Source organism: Oncorhynchus mykiss, chromosome 27, assembly GCF_057628025.1.
Source record: "Oncorhynchus mykiss isolate SJ-2025 chromosome 27, ASM5762802v1, whole genome shotgun sequence".
In the NCBI taxonomy this organism is placed as follows: Eukaryota; Metazoa; Chordata; class Actinopteri; order Salmoniformes; family Salmonidae; genus Oncorhynchus; species Oncorhynchus mykiss.
The window spans coordinates 37,869,043-37,890,783 of NC_143048.1; the positions used below are offsets into that span (position 1 = coordinate 37,869,043).

Consider the following 21,741-nt stretch of genomic DNA (forward strand, 5'->3'; position numbering starts at 1 on the left):
ACCATCATTACAACTACCCTCATTATTACTACTACCATCATCATTACTACTACCATCATTACCACTACCATCATTACTTCTACCACCATCATCATTACTACTACCATCATCATTACTACTACCATCATCATTACTACTACCATCATCATTACAACTACCATCATCATTACAACTACCATCATACAACTACCATCATCATTACATCTACCATCATACAACTACCATCATCATTACAACAACCATCATCATTACAACTACCATCATCATTACCACTACCATCATCATTACAACTACCATCATCATTTCTACTACCATCATCATTACAACTACCATCATCATTACAACTACCATCATCATTACAACTACCATCATCATTACCACTACCATCATCATTACCACTACCATCATCATTACAACTACCATCATCATTACAACTACCATCATCATTACAACTACCATCATCATTACAACTACCATCATCATTACAACTACCATCATCATTACAACTACCATCATCATTACAACTCATCATTACACCTCATCATTACAACTACCATCATCATTCTACTACCATCATCATTACTACTACCATCATCATTACTACTACCATCATCATTACAACTACCATCATCATTACGACTACCATCATCATTACTACTACCATCATCATTACAACTACCATCATCATTACCACTACCATCATCATTACCACTACCATCATCATTACAACTACCATCATCATTACCACTACCATCATTACAACAACCATCATCATTACAACTACCATCATCATTACAACTACCATCATCATTACTACTACCATCATCATTACAACTACCATTATCATTACCACTACCATCATCATTACAACTACCATCATACAACTACCATCATCATTACATCTACCATCATACAACTACCATCATCATTACAACAACCATCATCATTACTACTACCATCATCATTACAACTACCATCATCATTACAACTACCATCATCATTACAACTACCATCATCATTACAACTACCATCATCATTACTACTACCATCATCATACTACTACCATCATTACTACTACCATCATCATTACTACTACTACCATCATTACAACTACCATCATTACAACTACCATCATCATTACTACTACCATCATCATTACTACTACCATCATTACAACTACCCTCATTATTACTACTACCATCATCATTACTACTACCATCATTACCACTACCATTATTACTACTACCATCATCATTACTACTACCATCATTACCACTACCATCATTACTTCTACCACCATCATCATTACTACTACCATTATCATTACCACTACCATCATCATTACAACTACCATCATACAACTACCATCATCATTACATCTACCATCATTCAACTACCATCATCATTACAACAACCATCATCATTACAACTACCATCATCATTACCACTACCATCATCATTACAACTACCATCATCATTACAACTACCATCATCATTACAACTACCATCATCATTACAACTACCATCATCATTACAACTACCATCATCATTACAACTACCATCATCATTACAACTACCATCATCATTACAACTACCATCATCATTACAACTACCATCATCATTACTACTACCATCATCATTACTACTACCATCATCATACTACTACCATCATCATTACTACTACCATCATCATTACAACTACCATCATCATTACTACTACCATCATCATTACTACTACCATCATCATTACTACTACCATCATTACAACTACCATCATTACAACTACCCTCATTATTACTACTACCATCATCATTACTACTACCATCATTACCACTACCATCATTACTTCTACCACCATCATCATTACTACTACCATCATCATTACTACTACCATCATCATTACAACTACCATCATCATTACAACTACCATCATCATTACAACTACCATCATCATTACAACTACCATCATCATTACAACTACCATCATCATTACTACTACCATCATCATTACAACTACCATCATCATTACTACTACCATCATCATTACTACTACCATCATCATTACTACTACCATCATCATTACTACTACCATCATCATTACAACTACCATCATCATTACAACTACCGTCATCATTACAACTACCGTCATCATTACAACTACCGTCATCATTACAACTACCGTCATCATTACAACTACCGTCATCATTACTACTACCGTCATCATTACTACTACCGTCATCATTACTACTACCGTCATCATTACAACTACCGTCATCATTCCAACTACCATCATCATCATTACAACTACCACCACCACACTACTACCATTACCATCACCCTGCTAACCGTTCCACTACATTTTGGAATGATAAACAACAATAATAATATAATTAACAATAATAGTAATAAGAATAATACTAGTAATAAGTAAGTTACTATTTACTATGCAGATGTTATTATTCAGTGTCCCTCAGGCTATGACAGGCAAATACATATTTGGCTGAAAGAGGAGCCGTCATAGATTATGTAAGGCTACTATAGACTATCAAGCTGTGAGAGCGGGTCCTGTTTCATCGGTCTTAACTTCAATATAATCAATCATTCATGTAGACTAATTACACAGCATACGAGTCATTCACGCCTTTAACTACAGCCAAGCATTTTATTCTGAAATAAATAACAAAGGGAGCCTTTGATCAATTAAACACTAAATGATTAACTAGAATAATCTCTTAAAAGCCCCGTCTTTTGAATGCATGTTTGATTAGTAAAACATTTGTACCGGTTATGGGTGTACTTTGGGTAGTTTACAAGGGCCCCCAAGGTGGGTGGGTGTACTTTGGGTAGTTTACAAGGGCCCCCAAGGTGGGTGGGTGTACTTTGGGTAGTTTACAAGGGCCCCCAAGGTGGGTGGGTGTACTTTGGGTAGTTTACAAGGGCCCCCAAGGTGGGTGGGTGTACTTTGGGTAGTTTACAAGGGCCCCCAAGGTGGGTGGGTGTACTTTGGGTAGTTTACAAGGGCCCCCAAGGTGGGTGGGTGTACTTTGGGTAGTTTACAAGGGCCCCCAAGGTGGGTGGGTGTACTTTGGGTAGTTTACAAGGGCCCCCAAGGTGGGTGGGTGTACTTTGGGTAGTTTACAAGGGCCCCAAGGTGGGTGGGTGTACTTTGGGTAGTTTACAAGGGCCGCCAAGGTGGGTGGGTGTACTTTGGGTAGTTTACAAGGGCCCCCAATGTGGGTGGGTGTATTTTACAAGGTCCACCAAGTTGGGTGTGTGTACTTTGGGTAGTTTACAAGGTCCACCAAGGTGGGTGTGTGTACTTTGGGTAGTTTACAAGGTCCACCAAGGTGGGTGTGTACTTTGGGTAGTTTACAAGGGCCCTCAAGGTGGGTGGGTGTACTTTGGGTAGTTTACAAGGGCCGCCAAGGTGGGTGGGTGTACTTTGGGTAGTTTACAAGGGCCCCCAAGGTGGGTGCGTGTACTTTGGGTAGTTTACAAGGGCCCCCAAGGTGGGTGGGTGTACTTTGGGTAGTTTACAAGGGCCGCCAAGGTGGGTGGGTGTATTTTGGGTAGTTTACAAGGGCCCCCAAGGTGGGTGGGTGTATTTTACAAGGGCCCCCAAGGTGGGTGGGTGTATTTTGGGTAGTTTACAAGGGCCCCCAAGGTGGGTGGGTATATTTTACAAGGGCCCCCAATATGGGTGGGTGTATTTTACAAGGTCCACCAAGGTGGGTGGATGTATTTTACAAGGGCCCCCAATATGGGTGGGTGTATTTTACAAGGTCCACCAAGGTGGGTGGGTGTATTTTGAGTAGTTTACAAGGGCCCCCAAGGTGGGTGGGTGTATTTTACAAGGGCCCCCAAGGTGGGTGGGTGTATTTTACAAGAGCCCCCAAGGTGGGTGGGTGTATTTTACAAGGGCCCCCAATATGGGTGGGTGTATTTTACAAGGTCCACCAAGGTGGGTGGGTGTATTTTGAGTAGTTTACAAGGGCCCCCAAGGTGGGTGGGTGTATTTTACAAGGGCCCCCAAGGTGGGTGGGTGTATTTTACAAGAGCCCCCAAGGTGGGTGGGTGTATTTTACAAGGGCCCCCAATATGGGTGTATTTTGTTAGGCTGTGTGGGCGTTAATAGATGCCATTAGAACATGAATTCTTCTGATTCGCTGTCTCGGGGATCATCATTGTCCCCAGTGCACTCCAGCCTAATGTTATGGAAATTTGAAACATTTAAATCAGAAAAAATACTTTCATCATGGCAACAAATGTCTCTGGCCCAGCCGATATTGTAATCGTGGCACTGCTAGTGTCTGCAGCTGCTGCTGAGAGAGACTGTGTCAGCTGAAAGGTGAAAAGACACACACAGTTGTTTTTTTTCTTAACACAAAACGGCAAACCTGAAACCCACCCGTCCTGAATCAGCCCCATCGGGATGAAAATGAGAACTGTAGAAACAGCAACTCATCTGCCCATAATGCAGACATCAGCATCAAGCTGTTCATATCACGCTGCTGCATGCTAAATCACTCTTCGTGTGTGTGTGTGTGTGTGTGTGTGTGTGTGTGTGTCTAGCTGAGAGGAATGAGTGGGTGGCAGTGCTGCAGAACTTCACTAGGGGGCGCCAGGAAGGCAGCAGGGAGATGACCTCATTGGTCCCGCCCTCCTTTCTGACCCCTGGTTCACCCCTGACCCCTGAACAGCAGGGCTACCTGGAGCTGAGGGGCCTGCGCTCCAAACTCTACACAGTCGTCTCCGGAGACAAGGTCTTCCTCTACAAGAACATGGAGGTGTGTGTGTGTGTGTTTTCAAAGACAAATATGTACATACTCCATGCATTTAAACCCTAGTCTGTTTGGTCCAAGGGCTATTTGAAACAATGGGTGTTTCTCAATACCAACACTACCGTGCTCCACACGCTCATGCTTTGAGTGCATTCTCCAACCACATTCTCTTGAGTACGTTGTTGTGAGGACGAGAGTATGAAGAACGCATAAAACATTACATTTGAGAACCACTCGCACTCCCCCTACTGTATTACCTCACGCTGCTCCTCCCCCTACTGTATTACCTCACGCTGCTCCTCCCCCTACTGTATTACCTCACGCTGCTCCTCCCCCTACTGTATTACCTCACGCTGCTCCTCCCCATACTGTATTACCTCACGCTGCTCCTCCCCCTACTGTATTACCTCACGCTGCTCCTCCCCCTACTGTATTGATGTCAATTCTTCGTGGGTAGCTAGCTACCAATTCTATCTGGCTAGCTAACAGTACTAGTAGCCAGCCAGTTTGCCCTATTGACTTATTATGGGGCTTGTGATCTACGGTACATAGGCAGTTAAACATGCCAAAATTAACAAAGCATTTATTTATTAACTTATCAAGATAAAATATTGTAATCAGGCAACATATGAGATGTGAATAGGCAACATTTCTCTCGCTTTAACTCAAATAATGTCCGCCAATACATTTTGCGTTATTTTTTACGAGGTTGTGTCATATTTCTTTGCATACTTTCCGTTGAAGCTGGCATCGATGCATGCTTCGAAGTATGTACAAACTAAGTATGCATTCGAGAAGTGCCCCCCCCCCCAATAATAGTATTTTGAAAGCCTGTTATGTTACATGAAGTGCCCTTTAATACAGACCAAATGGAGAATTCAATAAAGGCTTAAAGTAAAGTGCCAAAATTCAAGTTTCTCTCCGTCAACCCTGTGTCACTTCTAGGAAGATTTCAAACCAATTTATTTAAGGGGTAGATCAGCTTTAATATGGCAGATAGATTGTAGTTTCCAGCAATGTAATTGTCTGCATCATTTCCAATCCCCCATATATATTATTTTGTATATACAGTGTATTCGCAAAGTATTCTGACGCCTTGACTTTTTCCACATTTTGTTACGTTACAGCCTTTCTCTAAAATGTATTAAATCGTTTTTCCCCTCATCAATCTACACACTGTACCCTATACTGTAGACGCAAAAACAGTAAAAAAAAAAAAAAAAGTTATTTTTTACATTTTAGCAAGACTGCCTGTGTAAAGACGCACTAAATACCAAATACTTAAATATGCATATATTTCAACCCAGCTCTGATCATGGTTGTAGTGGGTGATGTCAGCTGTGTGATGTGTGTGTGTTCTGTTTCCAGGACTACCGCCTTGGCATCGGTATCACGTCTATCGACATGAATGTAGGAAACGTGAAAGTCACTGACCGCCGCAGTTTTGATTTGACCACACCCTACCGCATCTTCAGGTTTACACCCATACACCACACACGCACACACACAAACAAACAGCAAGGTTAGAGAGGGAGTGTTCAGCTTGACCGGATTACTGTGTGTGTGTGTGTGTGTGTGTGTGTGTGTGTGTGTGTGTGTGTGTGTGTGTGTGTGTGTGTGTGTGTGTGTGTGTGTGTGTGTGTGTGTGTGTGTGTGTGTGTGAGAGGTCCGACATTTCTCAGTGTTCAGAGACTTGGGGTCAAGGTTAGAATTAGGTTTAGGAGTTAGAATTATGTTTAGGAGTTAGAATTAGGTTTAGGAGCTAGAATTAGGTTTAGGGGTTAGGGTTAGAATTAGGTTTAGGAGCTAGAATTAGGTTTAGGAGCTAGGGTTAGAATTAGGTTTAGGAGCTAGGGTTAGAATTAGGTTTAGGAGCTAGAATTAGGTTTAGGAGCTAGGGTTAGAATTAGGTTTAGGAGCTAGAATTAGGTTTAGGAGTTAGAATTAGGTTTAGGAGCTAGGGTTAGAATTAGGTTTAGGAGCTAGAATTAGGTTTAGGAGCTAGAATTAGGTTTAGGAGCTAGAATTAGGTTTAGGAGCTAGGGTTAGAATTAGGTTTAGGAGCTAGAATTAGGTTTAGGAGCTAGAATTAGGTTTAGGAGCTAGGGTTAGAATTAGGTTTAGGAGCTAGAATTAGGTTTAGGAGCTAGGGTTAGAATTAGGTTTAGGAACTAGAATTAGGTTTAGGAGGTAGAATTAGGTTTAGGAGCTAGGGTTAGAATTAGGTTTAGGAGCTAGGGTTAGAAATATATAATAATAATGTGTCTGAATTATGTGTCTCCACAAGGTTAGCTGTTCAAGACTCTGTGTGTGTGTAGTTTTCTAGCGGATTCGGAACAACATAAGGAGCAGTGGGTAGAAGCAATGCGTGACGCCATTGGAGAAGCTCTGTCCAATAGCGAGGTGGCTAATCAAATCTGGGCGGAGCCTAGCAACGGTTGCTGTGCCGACTGTGGCGCCGCCAAACCTGAGTGGGCTGCCATCAACCTGTGTGTGGTGGTCTGCAAACGCTGTGCAGGTCAGTATGTTTACTGTCATCAGATAGCTGTAGAACTTTCAGATCCACTGACCTTTGGTTGGACCGGTTTCTCTATTATACACAGAATGCAGTCATAGAATTATGTATTTTTTGCTTGTGTGTGTGTTGTAGGAGAGCATCGGGGTTTGGGCCCCAGCATCTCTAAGGTGCGCAGTCTGAAGATGGACAGGAAGGTGTGGACAGAGGAGCTTATACAGGTACACACACACACACACACACACACACACACAACTATGTCTTACTATACTTGTGAGGACTTTTTGAGGACCAACAATTGATTCCCATTCAAACTCCTATTTTCCCTAACCCTAAAACATTAACCCCTAATTCTAACCCTGACCCCTGACCCCTAAGCCTAAAATAGTATTTTTACAAGTGTCCTCATTAATCAGAATTTTTGTTGTTTTAATATTCTTGTCAAGACTTCTGGTACTCACAAGAATACTAAAACAGACACACAGACATAGATTTGGTGTCCCTATCTAACCTCCCCCTCACCTGTCCCCCAGGTGTTCCTGTTGCTAGGAAACGAGCGTCTGAACAGGTTCTGGGCGGCGAACGTCCCTCCCAGCGAGGCGCTGAGTCCGACCAGCTGCAGCGAAGACCGCCGCCGATTCATCAGCTCCAAATACAGACAAGGCAAATACCGCAAATATCACCCCCTCTACGGCAACCAGAGAGAGCTCAACAACGTAAGAACAACCTTTACATAACCCTAGTCGGACCTACCTCCAACCTAACCTTAATTTAACCCTTTATATAACCCTAATCTGACCTACCTCTAATTTAACCCTTTATATAACTCTTATCTGACCAACCTCTAATTTAACCCTTTATATAACTCTTATCTGACCAACCTCTAATTTAACCCTTTATATAACCCTAATCTGACCTATCTCCAACCTAACCTTAACCCTACCAGTATCCATACCCCTACAGTGTCTATGTTCACTTTCTACATAAACAATATCGGTGATGAGATAAGAAAGTGTCAAATTCATTTATTTGCAGATGACTCTGTCATGTACTCGCTTCAACGGTTGACCAAGCATTATCACTATCGGAGACAGATTTTAAGATATTACACGGGTCTTTAATACAGCTGAAACTTGTTTTAAATGCAAAGAAAACACATTTTATGATTTTTAATAGGTTCAAAAAGTTGGTTGAAAATACACTTGCACTTACGAGCTTAGATGGTTCTCAAATGAATCAGGTCTCTGCATATAAATACTTAGGGATATGATTGGATGATGAACTGTCTATTAAAATGCATGTTGGCGAACTTTGAAAAACGGCTAAAAATTAAGCTAGGCTTCCTCTGTAGAAACAGGACATGTTTGTCCTCTACAAATATAAAATAAATTGTGCAAGCTACTTTTATGTCTGTTACAGATCATGGGGATATTATCTACATTAATGTTACGGCAACAACTGGATGCTACTTTTCATTGCGCACTTAAGTTTATTACGGGTGCTAGATACAGATATCACCACTGTGTTTTATATCAAAATGTGGGTTGGACTTCCCTGTCCATGAGACGAGAACAACATGCTCTCGTGTTTGTCTATAAAGCACTTCTGAATAAACTACCTTCTTATTTATCATCACTCATCAATATTAGAAGTAGAATTCCTAAAACCAGGTCTCAAGCTTGGATTACACTTGAGGCCCATGCGGTTTCCACAGAGTTGGGTATGGCTGCCTTTTCCTGTTTACGCTCCTTGCCTGTGGAATAGCCTGCAGACTAAACTTAAACTTCAGACTCTTGTCGCCCATCAGATACCCCTCCAGTATCTATAGTATACCCCTCTGGTATCTACAGTATACTCATCCAGTATCCACAGTATACCCCTCTGGTATCTACAGTATACTCCTCCAGTATCTACAGTATACCCCTCTGGTATCTACAGTATACTCCTCCAGTATCTATAGTGTACCCCTCTGGTATCTACAGTATACTCATCCAGTATCCACAGTATACCCCTCTGGTATCTACAGTATACTCCTCCAGTATCTACAGTATACCCCTCTGGTATCTACAGTATACTCATCCAGTATCCACAGTATACCCCTCCAGTATCTACAGTATACCCCTCCAGTATCTACAGTATACCCCTCCAGTATCTACAGTATACCCCTCCGGTATCTACAGTATACCCCTCTGGTATCTACAGTATACCCCTCTGGTATCTACAGTATACCCCTCCGGTATCTACGATATACCCCTCCGGTATCTACGGTAGTATCCATACCCCTACAGTATACCCCTCTAGAATCTACAGTATACCCCTCCAGTATCTACAGTATACTCCTCCAGTATCTACAGTATACCCCTCCGATATCTACAGTATACCCCTCCGGTATCTACAGTATACCCCTCCGGTATCTACAGTATACCCCTCCGGTATCTACAGTATACCCCTCCGGTATCTACGGTATACCCCTCCGGTATCTACGGTATACCCCTCTAGTATCTACAGTATACCCCTCTAGTATCTACAGTATACCCCTCCGGTATCTACAGTATACCCCTCCGGTATCTACAGTATACCCCTCCGGTATCTACAGTATACCCCTCCAGTATCCATACCCCTCCGGTATCTACAGTATACTCCTCCAGTATCTACAGTATACCCCTCCAGTATCCATACCCCTCCAGTGTCTACAGTATACCCCTCCGGTATCTACAGTATACCCCTCCGGTATCTACAGTATACCCCTCCGGTATCTACAGTATACTCCTCCAGTATCTACAGTATACCCCTCCAGTATCCATACCCCTCCAGTGTCTACAGTATACCCCTCCGGTATCTACAGTATACCCCTCCGGTATCTACAGTATACCCCTCCGGTATCTACGGTATACCCCTCCAGTATCTACAGTATACCCCTCCAGTATCCATACCCCTCCACTATCTACAGTATACCCCTCCGGTATCTACAGTATACTCATCCAGTATCCACAGTATACCCCTCCAGTATCTACAGTATACCCCTCCAGTATCTACAGTATACCCCTCCAGTATCTACAGTATATCCCTCCAGTATCTACAGTATACCCCTCTGGTATCCACAGTATACCCCTCTGGTATCTACAGTATACCCCGCCGGTATCTACAGTATACCCCGCCGGTATCTACAGTATACCCCGCCGGTATCTACAGTATACCCCGCCGGTATCTACAGTATACCCCGCCGGTATCTACAGTATACCCCTCCAGTATCCACAGTATACCCCTCCGGTATCCATACCCCTCCAGTATCTACAGTATACCCCTCCGATATCTACAGTATACCCCTCCGGTATCTACAGTATACCCCTCCGGTATCTACAGTATACCCCTCCGGTATCTACAGTATACCCCTCCGGTATCTACAGTATACCCCTCTGGTATCTACAGTATACCCCTCCGGTATCTACGGTATACCCCTCCGGTATCTACGGTAGTATCCATACCCCTACAGTATACCCCTCTAGAATCTACAGTATACCCCTCTAGAATCTACAGTATACCCCTCTAGAATCTATAGTATACCCCTCCAGTATCTACAGTATACTCCTCCAGTATCTACAGTATACCCCTCCGATATCTACAGTATACCCCTCCGGTATCTACAGTATACCCCTCCGGTATCTACAGTATACCCCTCCGGTATCTACGGTATACCCCTCCGGTATCTACGGTATACCCCTCCGGTATCTACGGTATACCCCTCCGGTATCTACGGTATACCCCTCCAGTATCTACAGTATATCCCTCCAGTATCCATACCCCTCCACTATCTACAGTATACCCCTCCGGTATCTACGGTATACCCCTCCAGTATCTACAGTATACCCCTCCAGTATCCATACCCCTCCAGTATCCATACCCCTCCAATGTCTACAGTATACCCCACCGGTATCTACAGTATACCCCTCCAGTATCTACAGTATACCCCTCCAGTATCCATACCCCTCCAGTGTCTACAGTATACCCCACCGGTATCTACAGTATACCCCTCCAGTATCCATACCCCTCCACTATCTACAGTATACCCCTCCGGTATCTATGGTATACCCCTCCAGTATCTACAGTATACCCCTCCAGTATCCATACCCCTCCAGTGTCTACAGTATACCCCTCCGGTATCTACAGTATACCCCTCCGGGATCTACAGTATACCCCTCCGGTATCTACAGTATACCCCTCCAGTATCCATACCCCTCCGGTATCTACAGTATACTCCTCCAGTATCTACAGTATACCCCTCCAGTATCCATACCCCTCCAGTGTCTACAGTATACCCCTCCGGTATCTACAGTATACCCCTCCGGTATCTACAGTATACCCCTCCGGTATCTACGGTATACCCCTCCGGTATCTACGGTATACCCCTCCAGTATCTACAGTATACCCCTCCAGTATCCATACCCCTCCACTATCTACAGTATACCCCTCCGGTATCTACAGTATACCCCTCCGGTATCTACGGTATACCCCTCCAGTATCTACAGTATACCCCTCCAGTATCCATACCCCTCCGGTATCTACAGTATACCCCTCCGATATCTACAGTATACTCCTCCGGTATCTACAGTATACCCCTCTAGTATCTACAGTATACCCCTCCGGTATCTACAGTATACCCCTCCAGTATCCATACCCCTCCGGTATCTACAGTATACTCCTCCAGTATCTACAGTATACCCCTCCAGTATCCATACCCCTCCAGTGTCTACAGTATACCCCTCCGGTATCTACAGTATACCCCTCCGGTATCTACAGTATACCCCTCCGGTATCTACAGTATACCCCTCCGATATCTACAGTATACTCCTCCGGTATCTACAGTATACCCCTCTAGTATCTACAGTATACCCCTCCGGTATCTACAGTATACCCCTCCGGTATCTACAGTATACCCCTCCGGTATCTACAGTATACCCCTCCAGTATCCATACCCCTCCGGTATCTACAGTATACTCCTCCGGTATCTACAGTATACCCCTCCAGTATCCATACCCCTCCAGTGTCTACAGTATACCCCTCCGGTATCTACAGTATACCCCTCCGGTATCTACGGTATACCCCTCCGGTATCTACGGTATACCCCTCCGGTATCTACAGTATACCCCTCCGGTATCTACAGTATACCCCTCCGGTATCTACGGTATACCCCTCCGGTATCTACGGTATACCCCTCCAGTATCTACAGTATACCCCTCCAGTATCCATACCCCTCCACTATCTACAGTATACCCCTCCGGTATCTACAGTATACCCCTCCGGTATCTACGGTATACCCCTCCAGTATCTACAGTATACCCCTCCAGTATCCATACCCCTCCGGTATCTACAGTATACCCCTCCGATATCTACAGTATACTCCTCCGGTATCTACAGTATGCCCCTCTAGTATCTACAGTATACCCCTCTAGTATCTACAGTATACCCCTCCGGTATCTACAGTATACCCCTCCGGTATCTACCGTATACCTCTCCGGTATCTACAGTATACCCCTCTAGTATCCATACCCCTCCAGTATCTACAGTATACCCCTCCAGTATCCATACCCCTCCACTATCTACAGTATACCCCTCTAGAATCTACAGTATACCCCTCCAGTATCTACAGTATACTCCTCTGGTATCTACAGTATACCCCTCTGGTATCTACAGTATACCCCTCCGGTATCTACGATATACCCCTCCGGTATCTACGGTAGTATCCATACCCCTACAGTATACCCCTCTAGAATCTACAGTATACCCCTCCAGTATCTACAGTATACTCCTCCAGTATCTACAGTATACCCCTCCGATATCTACAGTATACCCCTCCGGTATCTACAGTATACCCCTCCGGTATCTACAGTATACCCCTCCGGTATCTACAGTATACCCCTCCGGTATCTACGGTATACCCCTCCGGTATCTACGGTATACCCCTCTAGTATCTACAGTATACCCCTCTAGTATCTACAGTATACCCCTCCGGTATCTACAGTATACCCCTCCGGTATCTACAGTATACCCCTCCGGTATCTACAGTATACCCCTCCAGTATCCATACCCCTCCGGTATCTACAGTATACTCCTCCAGTATCTACAGTATACCCCTCCAGTATCCATACCCCTCCAGTGTCTACAGTATACCCCTCCGGTATCTACAGTATACCCCTCCGGTATCTACAGTATACCCCTCCGGTATCTACAGTATACTCCTCCAGTATCTACAGTATACCCCTCCAGTATCCATACCCCTCCAGTGTCTACAGTATACCCCTCCGGTATCTACAGTATACCCCTCCGGTATCTACAGTATACCCCTCCGGTATCTACGGTATACCCCTCCAGTATCTACAGTATACCCCTCCAGTATCCATACCCCTCCACTATCTACAGTATACCCCTCCGGTATCTACAGTATACTCATCCAGTATCCACAGTATACCCCTCCAGTATCTACAGTATACCCCTCCAGTATCTACAGTATACCCCTCCAGTATCTACAGTATATCCCTCCAGTATCTACAGTATACCCCTCTGGTATCCACAGTATACCCCTCTGGTATCTACAGTATACCCCGCCGGTATCTACAGTATACCCCGCCGGTATCTACAGTATACCCCGCCGGTATCTACAGTATACCCCGCCGGTATCTACAGTATACCCCGCCGGTATCTACAGTATACCCCTCCAGTATCCACAGTATACCCCTCCGGTATCCATACCCCTCCAGTATCTACAGTATACCCCTCCGATATCTACAGTATACCCCTCCGGTATCTACAGTATACCCCTCCGGTATCTACAGTATACCCCTCCGGTATCTACAGTATACCCCTCCGGTATCTACAGTATACCCCTCTGGTATCTACAGTATACCCCTCCGGTATCTACGGTATACCCCTCCGGTATCTACGGTAGTATCCATACCCCTACAGTATACCCCTCTAGAATCTACAGTATACCCCTCTAGAATCTACAGTATACCCCTCTAGAATCTATAGTATACCCCTCCAGTATCTACAGTATACTCCTCCAGTATCTACAGTATACCCCTCCGATATCTACAGTATACCCCTCCGGTATCTACAGTATACCCCTCCGGTATCTACAGTATACCCCTCCGGTATCTACGGTATACCCCTCCGGTATCTACGGTATACCCCTCCGGTATCTACGGTATACCCCTCCGGTATCTACGGTATACCCCTCCAGTATCTACAGTATATCCCTCCAGTATCCATACCCCTCCACTATCTACAGTATACCCCTCCGGTATCTACGGTATACCCCTCCAGTATCTACAGTATACCCCTCCAGTATCCATACCCCTCCAGTATCCATACCCCTCCAATGTCTACAGTATACCCCACCGGTATCTACAGTATACCCCTCCAGTATCTACAGTATACCCCTCCAGTATCCATACCCCTCCAGTGTCTACAGTATACCCCACCGGTATCTACAGTATACCCCTCCAGTATCCATACCCCTCCACTATCTACAGTATACCCCTCCGGTATCTATGGTATACCCCTCCAGTATCTACAGTATACCCCTCCAGTATCCATACCCCTCCAGTGTCTACAGTATACCCCTCCGGTATCTACAGTATACCCCTCCGGGATCTACAGTATACCCCTCCGGTATCTACAGTATACCCCTCCAGTATCCATACCCCTCCGGTATCTACAGTATACTCCTCCAGTATCTACAGTATACCCCTCCAGTATCCATACCCCTCCAGTGTCTACAGTATACCCCTCCGGTATCTACAGTATACCCCTCCGGTATCTACAGTATACCCCTCCGGTATCTACGGTATACCCCTCCGGTATCTACGGTATACCCCTCCAGTATCTACAGTATACCCCTCCAGTATCCATACCCCTCCACTATCTACAGTATACCCCTCCGGTATCTACAGTATACCCCTCCGGTATCTACGGTATACCCCTCCAGTATCTACAGTATACCCCTCCAGTATCCATACCCCTCCGGTATCTACAGTATACCCCTCCGATATCTACAGTATACTCCTCCGGTATCTACAGTATACCCCTCTAGTATCTACAGTATACCCCTCCGGTATCTACAGTATACCCCTCCAGTATCCATACCCCTCCGGTATCTACAGTATACTCCTCCAGTATCTACAGTATACCCCTCCAGTATCCATACCCCTCCAGTGTCTACAGTATACCCCTCCGGTATCTACAGTATACCCCTCCGGTATCTACAGTATACCCCTCCGGTATCTACAGTATACCCCTCCGATATCTACAGTATACTCCTCCGGTATCTACAGTATACCCCTCTAGTATCTACAGTATACCCCTCCGGTATCTACAGTATACCCCTCCGGTATCTACAGTATACCCCTCCGGTATCTACAGTATACCCCTCCAGTATCCATACCCCTCCGGTATCTACAGTATACTCCTCCGGTATCTACAGTATACCCCTCCAGTATCCATACCCCTCCAGTGTCTACAGTATACCCCTCCGGTATCTACAGTATACCCCTCCGGTATCTACGGTATACCCCTCCGGTATCTACGGTATACCCCTCCGGTATCTACAGTATACCCCTCCGGTATCTACAGTATACCCCTCCGGTATCTACGGTATACCCCTCCGGTATCTACGGTATACCCCTCCAGTATCTACAGTATACCCCTCCAGTATCCATACCCCTCCACTATCTACAGTATACCCCTCCGGTATCTACAGTATACCCCTCCGGTATCTACGGTATACCCCTCCAGTATCTACAGTATACCCCTCCAGTATCCATACCCCTCCGGTATCTACAGTATACCCCTCCGATATCTACAGTATACTCCTCCGGTATCTACAGTATGCCCCTCTAGTATCTACAGTATACCCCTCTAGTATCTACAGTATACCCCTCCGGTATCTACAGTATACCCCTCCGGTATCTACCGTATACCTCTCCGGTATCTACAGTATACCCCTCTAGTATCCATACCCCTCCAGTATCTACAGTATACCCCTCCAGTATCCATACCCCTCCACTATCTACAGTATACCCCTCTAGAATCTACAGTATACCCCTCCAGTATCTACAGTATACTCCTCCAGTATCTACAGTATACCCCTCCGATATCTACAGTATACCCCTCCGGTATCTACAGTATACCCCTCCGGTATCTACGGTATACCCCTCCGGTATCTACGGTATACCCCTCCGGTATCTACGGTATACCCCTCCGGTATCTACGGTATACCCCTCCGGTATCTACGGTATACCCCTCCAGTATCTACAGTATATCCCTCCAGTATCCATACCCCTCCACTATCTACAATATACCCCTCCGGTATCTACGGTATACCCCTCCAGTATCTACAGTATACCCCTCCAGTATCCATACCCCTCCAGTATCCATACCCCTCCAATGTCTACAGTATACCCCACCGGTATCTACAGTATACCCCTCCAGTATCTACAGTATACCCCTCCAGTATCCATACCCCTCCAGTGTCTACAGTATACCCCACCGGTATCTACAGTATACCCCTCCAGTATCCTACCCCTCCACTATCTACAGTATACCCCTCCGGTATCTATGGTATACCCCTCCAGTATCTACAGTATACCCCTCCAGTATCCATACCCCTCCAGTGTCTACAGTTTACCCCTCCGGTATCTACAGTATACCCCTCCGGGATCTACAGTATACCCCTCCGGTATCTACAGTATACCCCTCCAGTATCCATACCCCTCCGGTATCTACAGTATACTCCTCCAGTATCTACAGTATACCCCTCCAGTATCCATACCCCTCCAGTGTCTACAGTATACCCCTCCGGTATCTACAGTATACCCCTCCGGTATCTACAGTATACCCCTCCGGTATCTACGGTATACCCCTCCGGTATCTACGGTATACCCCTCCAGTATCTACAGTATACCCCTCCAGTATCCATACCCCTCCACTATCTACAGTATACCCCTCCGGTATCTACAGTATACCCCTCCGGTATCTACGGTATACCCCTCCAGTATCTACAGTATACCCCTCCAGTATCCATACCCCTCCGGTATCTACAGTATACCCCTCCGATATCTACAGTATACTCCTCCGGTATCTACAGTATACCCCTCTAGTATCTACAGTATACCCCTCTAGTATCTACAGTATACCCCTCCGGTATCTACAGTATACCCCTCCGGTATCTACAGTATACCCCTCCGGTATCTACAGTATACCCCTCCAGTATCCATACCCCTCCGGTATCTACAGTATACTCCTCCAGTATCTACAGTATACCCCTCCAGTATCCATACCCCTCCAGTGTCTACAGTATACCCCTCCGGTATCTACAGTATACCCCTCCGGTATCTACAGTATACCCCTCCGGTATCTACAGTATACTCCTCCAGTATCTACAGTACACCCCTCCAGTATCCATACCCCTCCAGTGTCTACAGTATACCCCTCCGGTATCTACAGTATACCCCTCCGGTATCTACAGTATACCCCTCCGGTATCTACGGTATACCCCTCCCGTATCTACGGTATACCCCTCCAGTATCTACAGTATACCCCTCCAGTATCCATACCCCTCCACTATCTACAGTATACCCCTCCGGTATCTACAGTATACCCCTCCGGTATCTACGGTATACCCCTCCAGTATCTACAGTATACCCCTCCAGTATCCATACCCCTCCGGTATCTACAGTATACCCCTCCGATATCTACAGTATACTCCTCCGGTATCTACAGTATACCCCTCTAGTATCTACAGTATACCCCTCTAGTATCTACAGTATACCCCTCCGGTATCTACAGTATACCCCTCCGGTATCTACAGTATACCCCTCCGGTATCTACAGTATACCCCTCCAGTATCCATACCCCTCCGGTATCTACAGTATACTCCTCCAGTATCTACAGTATACCCCTCCAGTATCCATACCCCTCCAGTGTCTACAGTATACCCCTCCGGTATCTACAGTATACCCCTCCGGTATCTACGGTATACCCCTCCGGTATCTACGGTATACCCCTCCGGTATCTACAGTATACCCCTCCGGTATCTACAGTATACCCCTCCGGTATCTACGGTATACCCCTCCGGTATCTACGGTATACCCCTCCAGTATCTACAGTATACCCCTCCAGTATCCATACCCCTCCACTATCTACAGTATACCCCTCCGGTATCTACAGTATACCCCTCCGGTATCTACGGTATACCCCTCCAGTATCTACAGTATACCCCTCCAGTATCCATACCCCTCCGGTATCTACAGTATACCCCTCCGATATCTACAGTATACTCCTCCGGTATCTACAGTATGCCCCTCTAGTATCTACAGTATACCCCTCTAGTATCTACAGTATACCCCTCCGGTATCTACAGTATACCCCTCCGGTATCTACCGTATACCTCTCCGGTATCTACAGTATACCCCTCTAGTATCCATACCCCTCCAGTATCTACAGTATACCCCTCCAGTATCCATACCCCTCCACTATCTACAGTATACCCCTCCGGTATCTACAGTATACCCCTCCGGTATCTACGGTATACCCCTCCGGTATCTACGGTATACCCCTCCAGTATCTACAGTATACCCCTCCAGTATCCATACTCCTCCAGTATCTACAGTATACCCCTCCAGTATCCATACCCCTCTAGTATCTACAGTATACCCCTCCGGTATCTACAGTATACCCCTCCGGTATCTACAGTATACCCCTCCAGTATCCATACCCCTCCGGTATCTACAGTATACTCCTCCAGTATCTACAGTATACCCCTCCAGTATCCATACCCCTCCAGTGTCTACAGTATACCCTTCCGGTATCTACAGTATACCCCTCCGGTATCTACAGTATACCCCTCCGGTATCTACAGTATACCCCTCCGGTATCTACAGTATACTCCTCCAGTATCTACAGTATACCCCTCCAGTATCCATACCCCTCCAGTGTCTACAGTATATCCCTCCGGTATCTACAGTATATCCCTCCGGTATCTACAGTATACCCCTCCGGTATCTACAGTATACCCCTCCGGTATCTACGGTATACCCCTCCAGTATCTACAGTATACCCCTCCAGTATCCATACCCCTCCACTATCTACAGTATACCCCTCCGGTATCTACAGTATACCCCTCCGGTATCTACGGTATACCCCTCCAGTATCTACAGTATACCCCTCCAGTATCCATACCCCTCCGGTATCTACAGTATACCCCTCCGATATCTACAGTATACTCCTCCGGTATCTACAGTATACCCCTCTAGTATCTACAGTATACCCCTCTAGTATCTACAGTATACCCCTCCGGTATCTACAGTATACCCCTCCGGTATCTACAGTATACCCCTCCGGTATCTACAGTATACCCCTCCAGTATCCATACCCCTCCGGTATCTACAGTATACTCCTCCAGTATCTACAGTATACCCCTCCAGTATCCATACCCCTCCAGTGTCTACAGTATACCCCTCCGGTATCTACAGTATACCCCTCCGGTATCTACGGTATACCCCTCCGGTATCTACGGTATACCCCTCCGGTATCTACGGTATACCCCTCCGGTATCTACAGTATACCCCTCCGGTATCTACGGTATACCCCTCCGGTATCTACAGTATACCCCTCCGGTATCTACGGTATACCCCTCCGGTATCTACGGTATACCCCTCCGGTATCTACGGTATACCCCTCCAGTATCCATACCCCTCCACTATCTACAGTATACCCCTCCGGTATCTACAGTATACCCCTCCGGTATCTACGGTATACCCCTCCAGTATCTACGGTATACCCCTCCAGTATCCATACCCCTCCGGTATCTACAGTATACCCCTCCGATATCTACAGTATACTCCTCCGGTATCTACAGTATGCCCCTCTAGTATCTACAGTATACCCCTCTAGTATCTACAGTATACCCCTCCGGTATCTACAGTATACCCCTCCGGTATCTACCGTATACCTCTCCGGTATCTACAGTATACCCCTCTAGTATCCATACCCCTCCAGTATCTACAGTATACCCCTCCAGTATCCATACCCCTCCACTATCTACAGTATACCCCTCCGGTATCTACAGTATACCCCTCCGGTATCTACGGTATACCCCTCCGGTATCTACGGTATACCCCTCCAGTATCTACAGTATACCCCTCCAGTATCCATACTCCTCCAGTATCTACAGTATACCCCTCCAGTATCCATACCCCTCTAGTATCTACAGTATACCCCTCCGGTATCTACAGTATACCCCTCCGGTATCTACAGTATACCCCTCCGGTATCTACAGTATACCCCTCCAGTATCCATACCCCTCCGGTATCTACAGTATACTCCTCCAGTATCTACAGTATACCCCTCCGGTATCTACAGTATACCCCTCCGGTATCTACAGTATACCCCTCCGGTATCTACAGTATACTCCTCCGGTATCTACAGTATACCCCTCCAGTATCCATACCCCTCCAGTGTCTACAGTATACCCCTCCGGTATCTACAGTATACCCCTCCGATATCTACAGTATACTCCTCCGGTATCTACAGTATACCCCTCTAGTATCTACAGTATACCCCTCTAGTATCTACAGTATACCCCTCCGGTATCTACAGTATACCCCTCCGGTATCTACAGTATACCCCTCTGGTATCTACAGTATACCCCTCCAGTATCCATACCCCTCCGGTATCTACAGTATACTCCTCCAGTATCTACAGTATACCCCTCCAGTATCCATACCCCTCCAGTGTCTACAGTATACCCCTCCGGTATCTACAGTATACCCCTCCGGTATCTACGGTATACCCCTCCGGTATCTACGGTATACCCCTCCGGTATCTACAGTATACCCCTCCGGTATCTACAGTATACCCCTCCGGTATCTACGGTATACCCCTCCGGTATCTACGGTATACCCCTCCAGTATCTACAGTATACCCCTCCAGTATCCATACCCCTCCACTATCTACAGTATACCCCTCCGGTATCTACAGTATACCCCTCCGGTATCTACGGTATACCCCTCCAGTATCTACAGTATACCCCTCCAGTATCCATACCCCTCCGGTATCTACAGTATACCCCTCCGGTATCTACAGTATACCCCTCCGATATCTACAGTATACTCCTCCGGTATCTACAGTATGCCCCTCTAGTATCTACAGTATACCCCTCTAGTATCTACAGTATACCCCTCCGGTATCTACAGTATACCCCTCCGGTATCTACCGTATACCTCTCCGGTATCTACAGTATACCCCTCTAGTATCCATACCCCTCCAGTATCTACAGTATACCCCTCCAGTATCCATACCCCTCCACTATCTACAGTATACCCCTCCGGTATCTACAGTATACCCCTCCGGTATCTACGGTATACCCCTCCGGTATCTACGGTATACCCC

General features: G+C 45.7%; 1 protein-coding gene across 10 annotated transcripts in view; it reads left to right on the forward strand.

Moving 5' to 3' along the window:
• The window catches only part of LOC110507948 (arf-GAP with Rho-GAP domain, ANK repeat and PH domain-containing protein 1), a 145,157-nt gene that overhangs the window by 49,489 nt on the left and 73,927 nt on the right, over positions 1–21,741 (forward strand). For all 10 annotated transcript variants that reach the window (XM_090223958.1, XM_090223957.1, XM_090223959.1 and 7 more), the window contains 5 exons: positions 4,573–4,787; positions 6,150–6,256; positions 7,100–7,299; positions 7,432–7,517; positions 7,830–8,012. In XM_090223958.1, the coding sequence (XP_090080084.1) occupies positions 4,573–4,787; positions 6,150–6,256; positions 7,100–7,299; positions 7,432–7,517; positions 7,830–8,012 (791 nt within the window). The remainder of the gene's footprint in view (positions 1–4,572; positions 4,788–6,149; positions 6,257–7,099; positions 7,300–7,431; positions 7,518–7,829; positions 8,013–21,741) is intronic.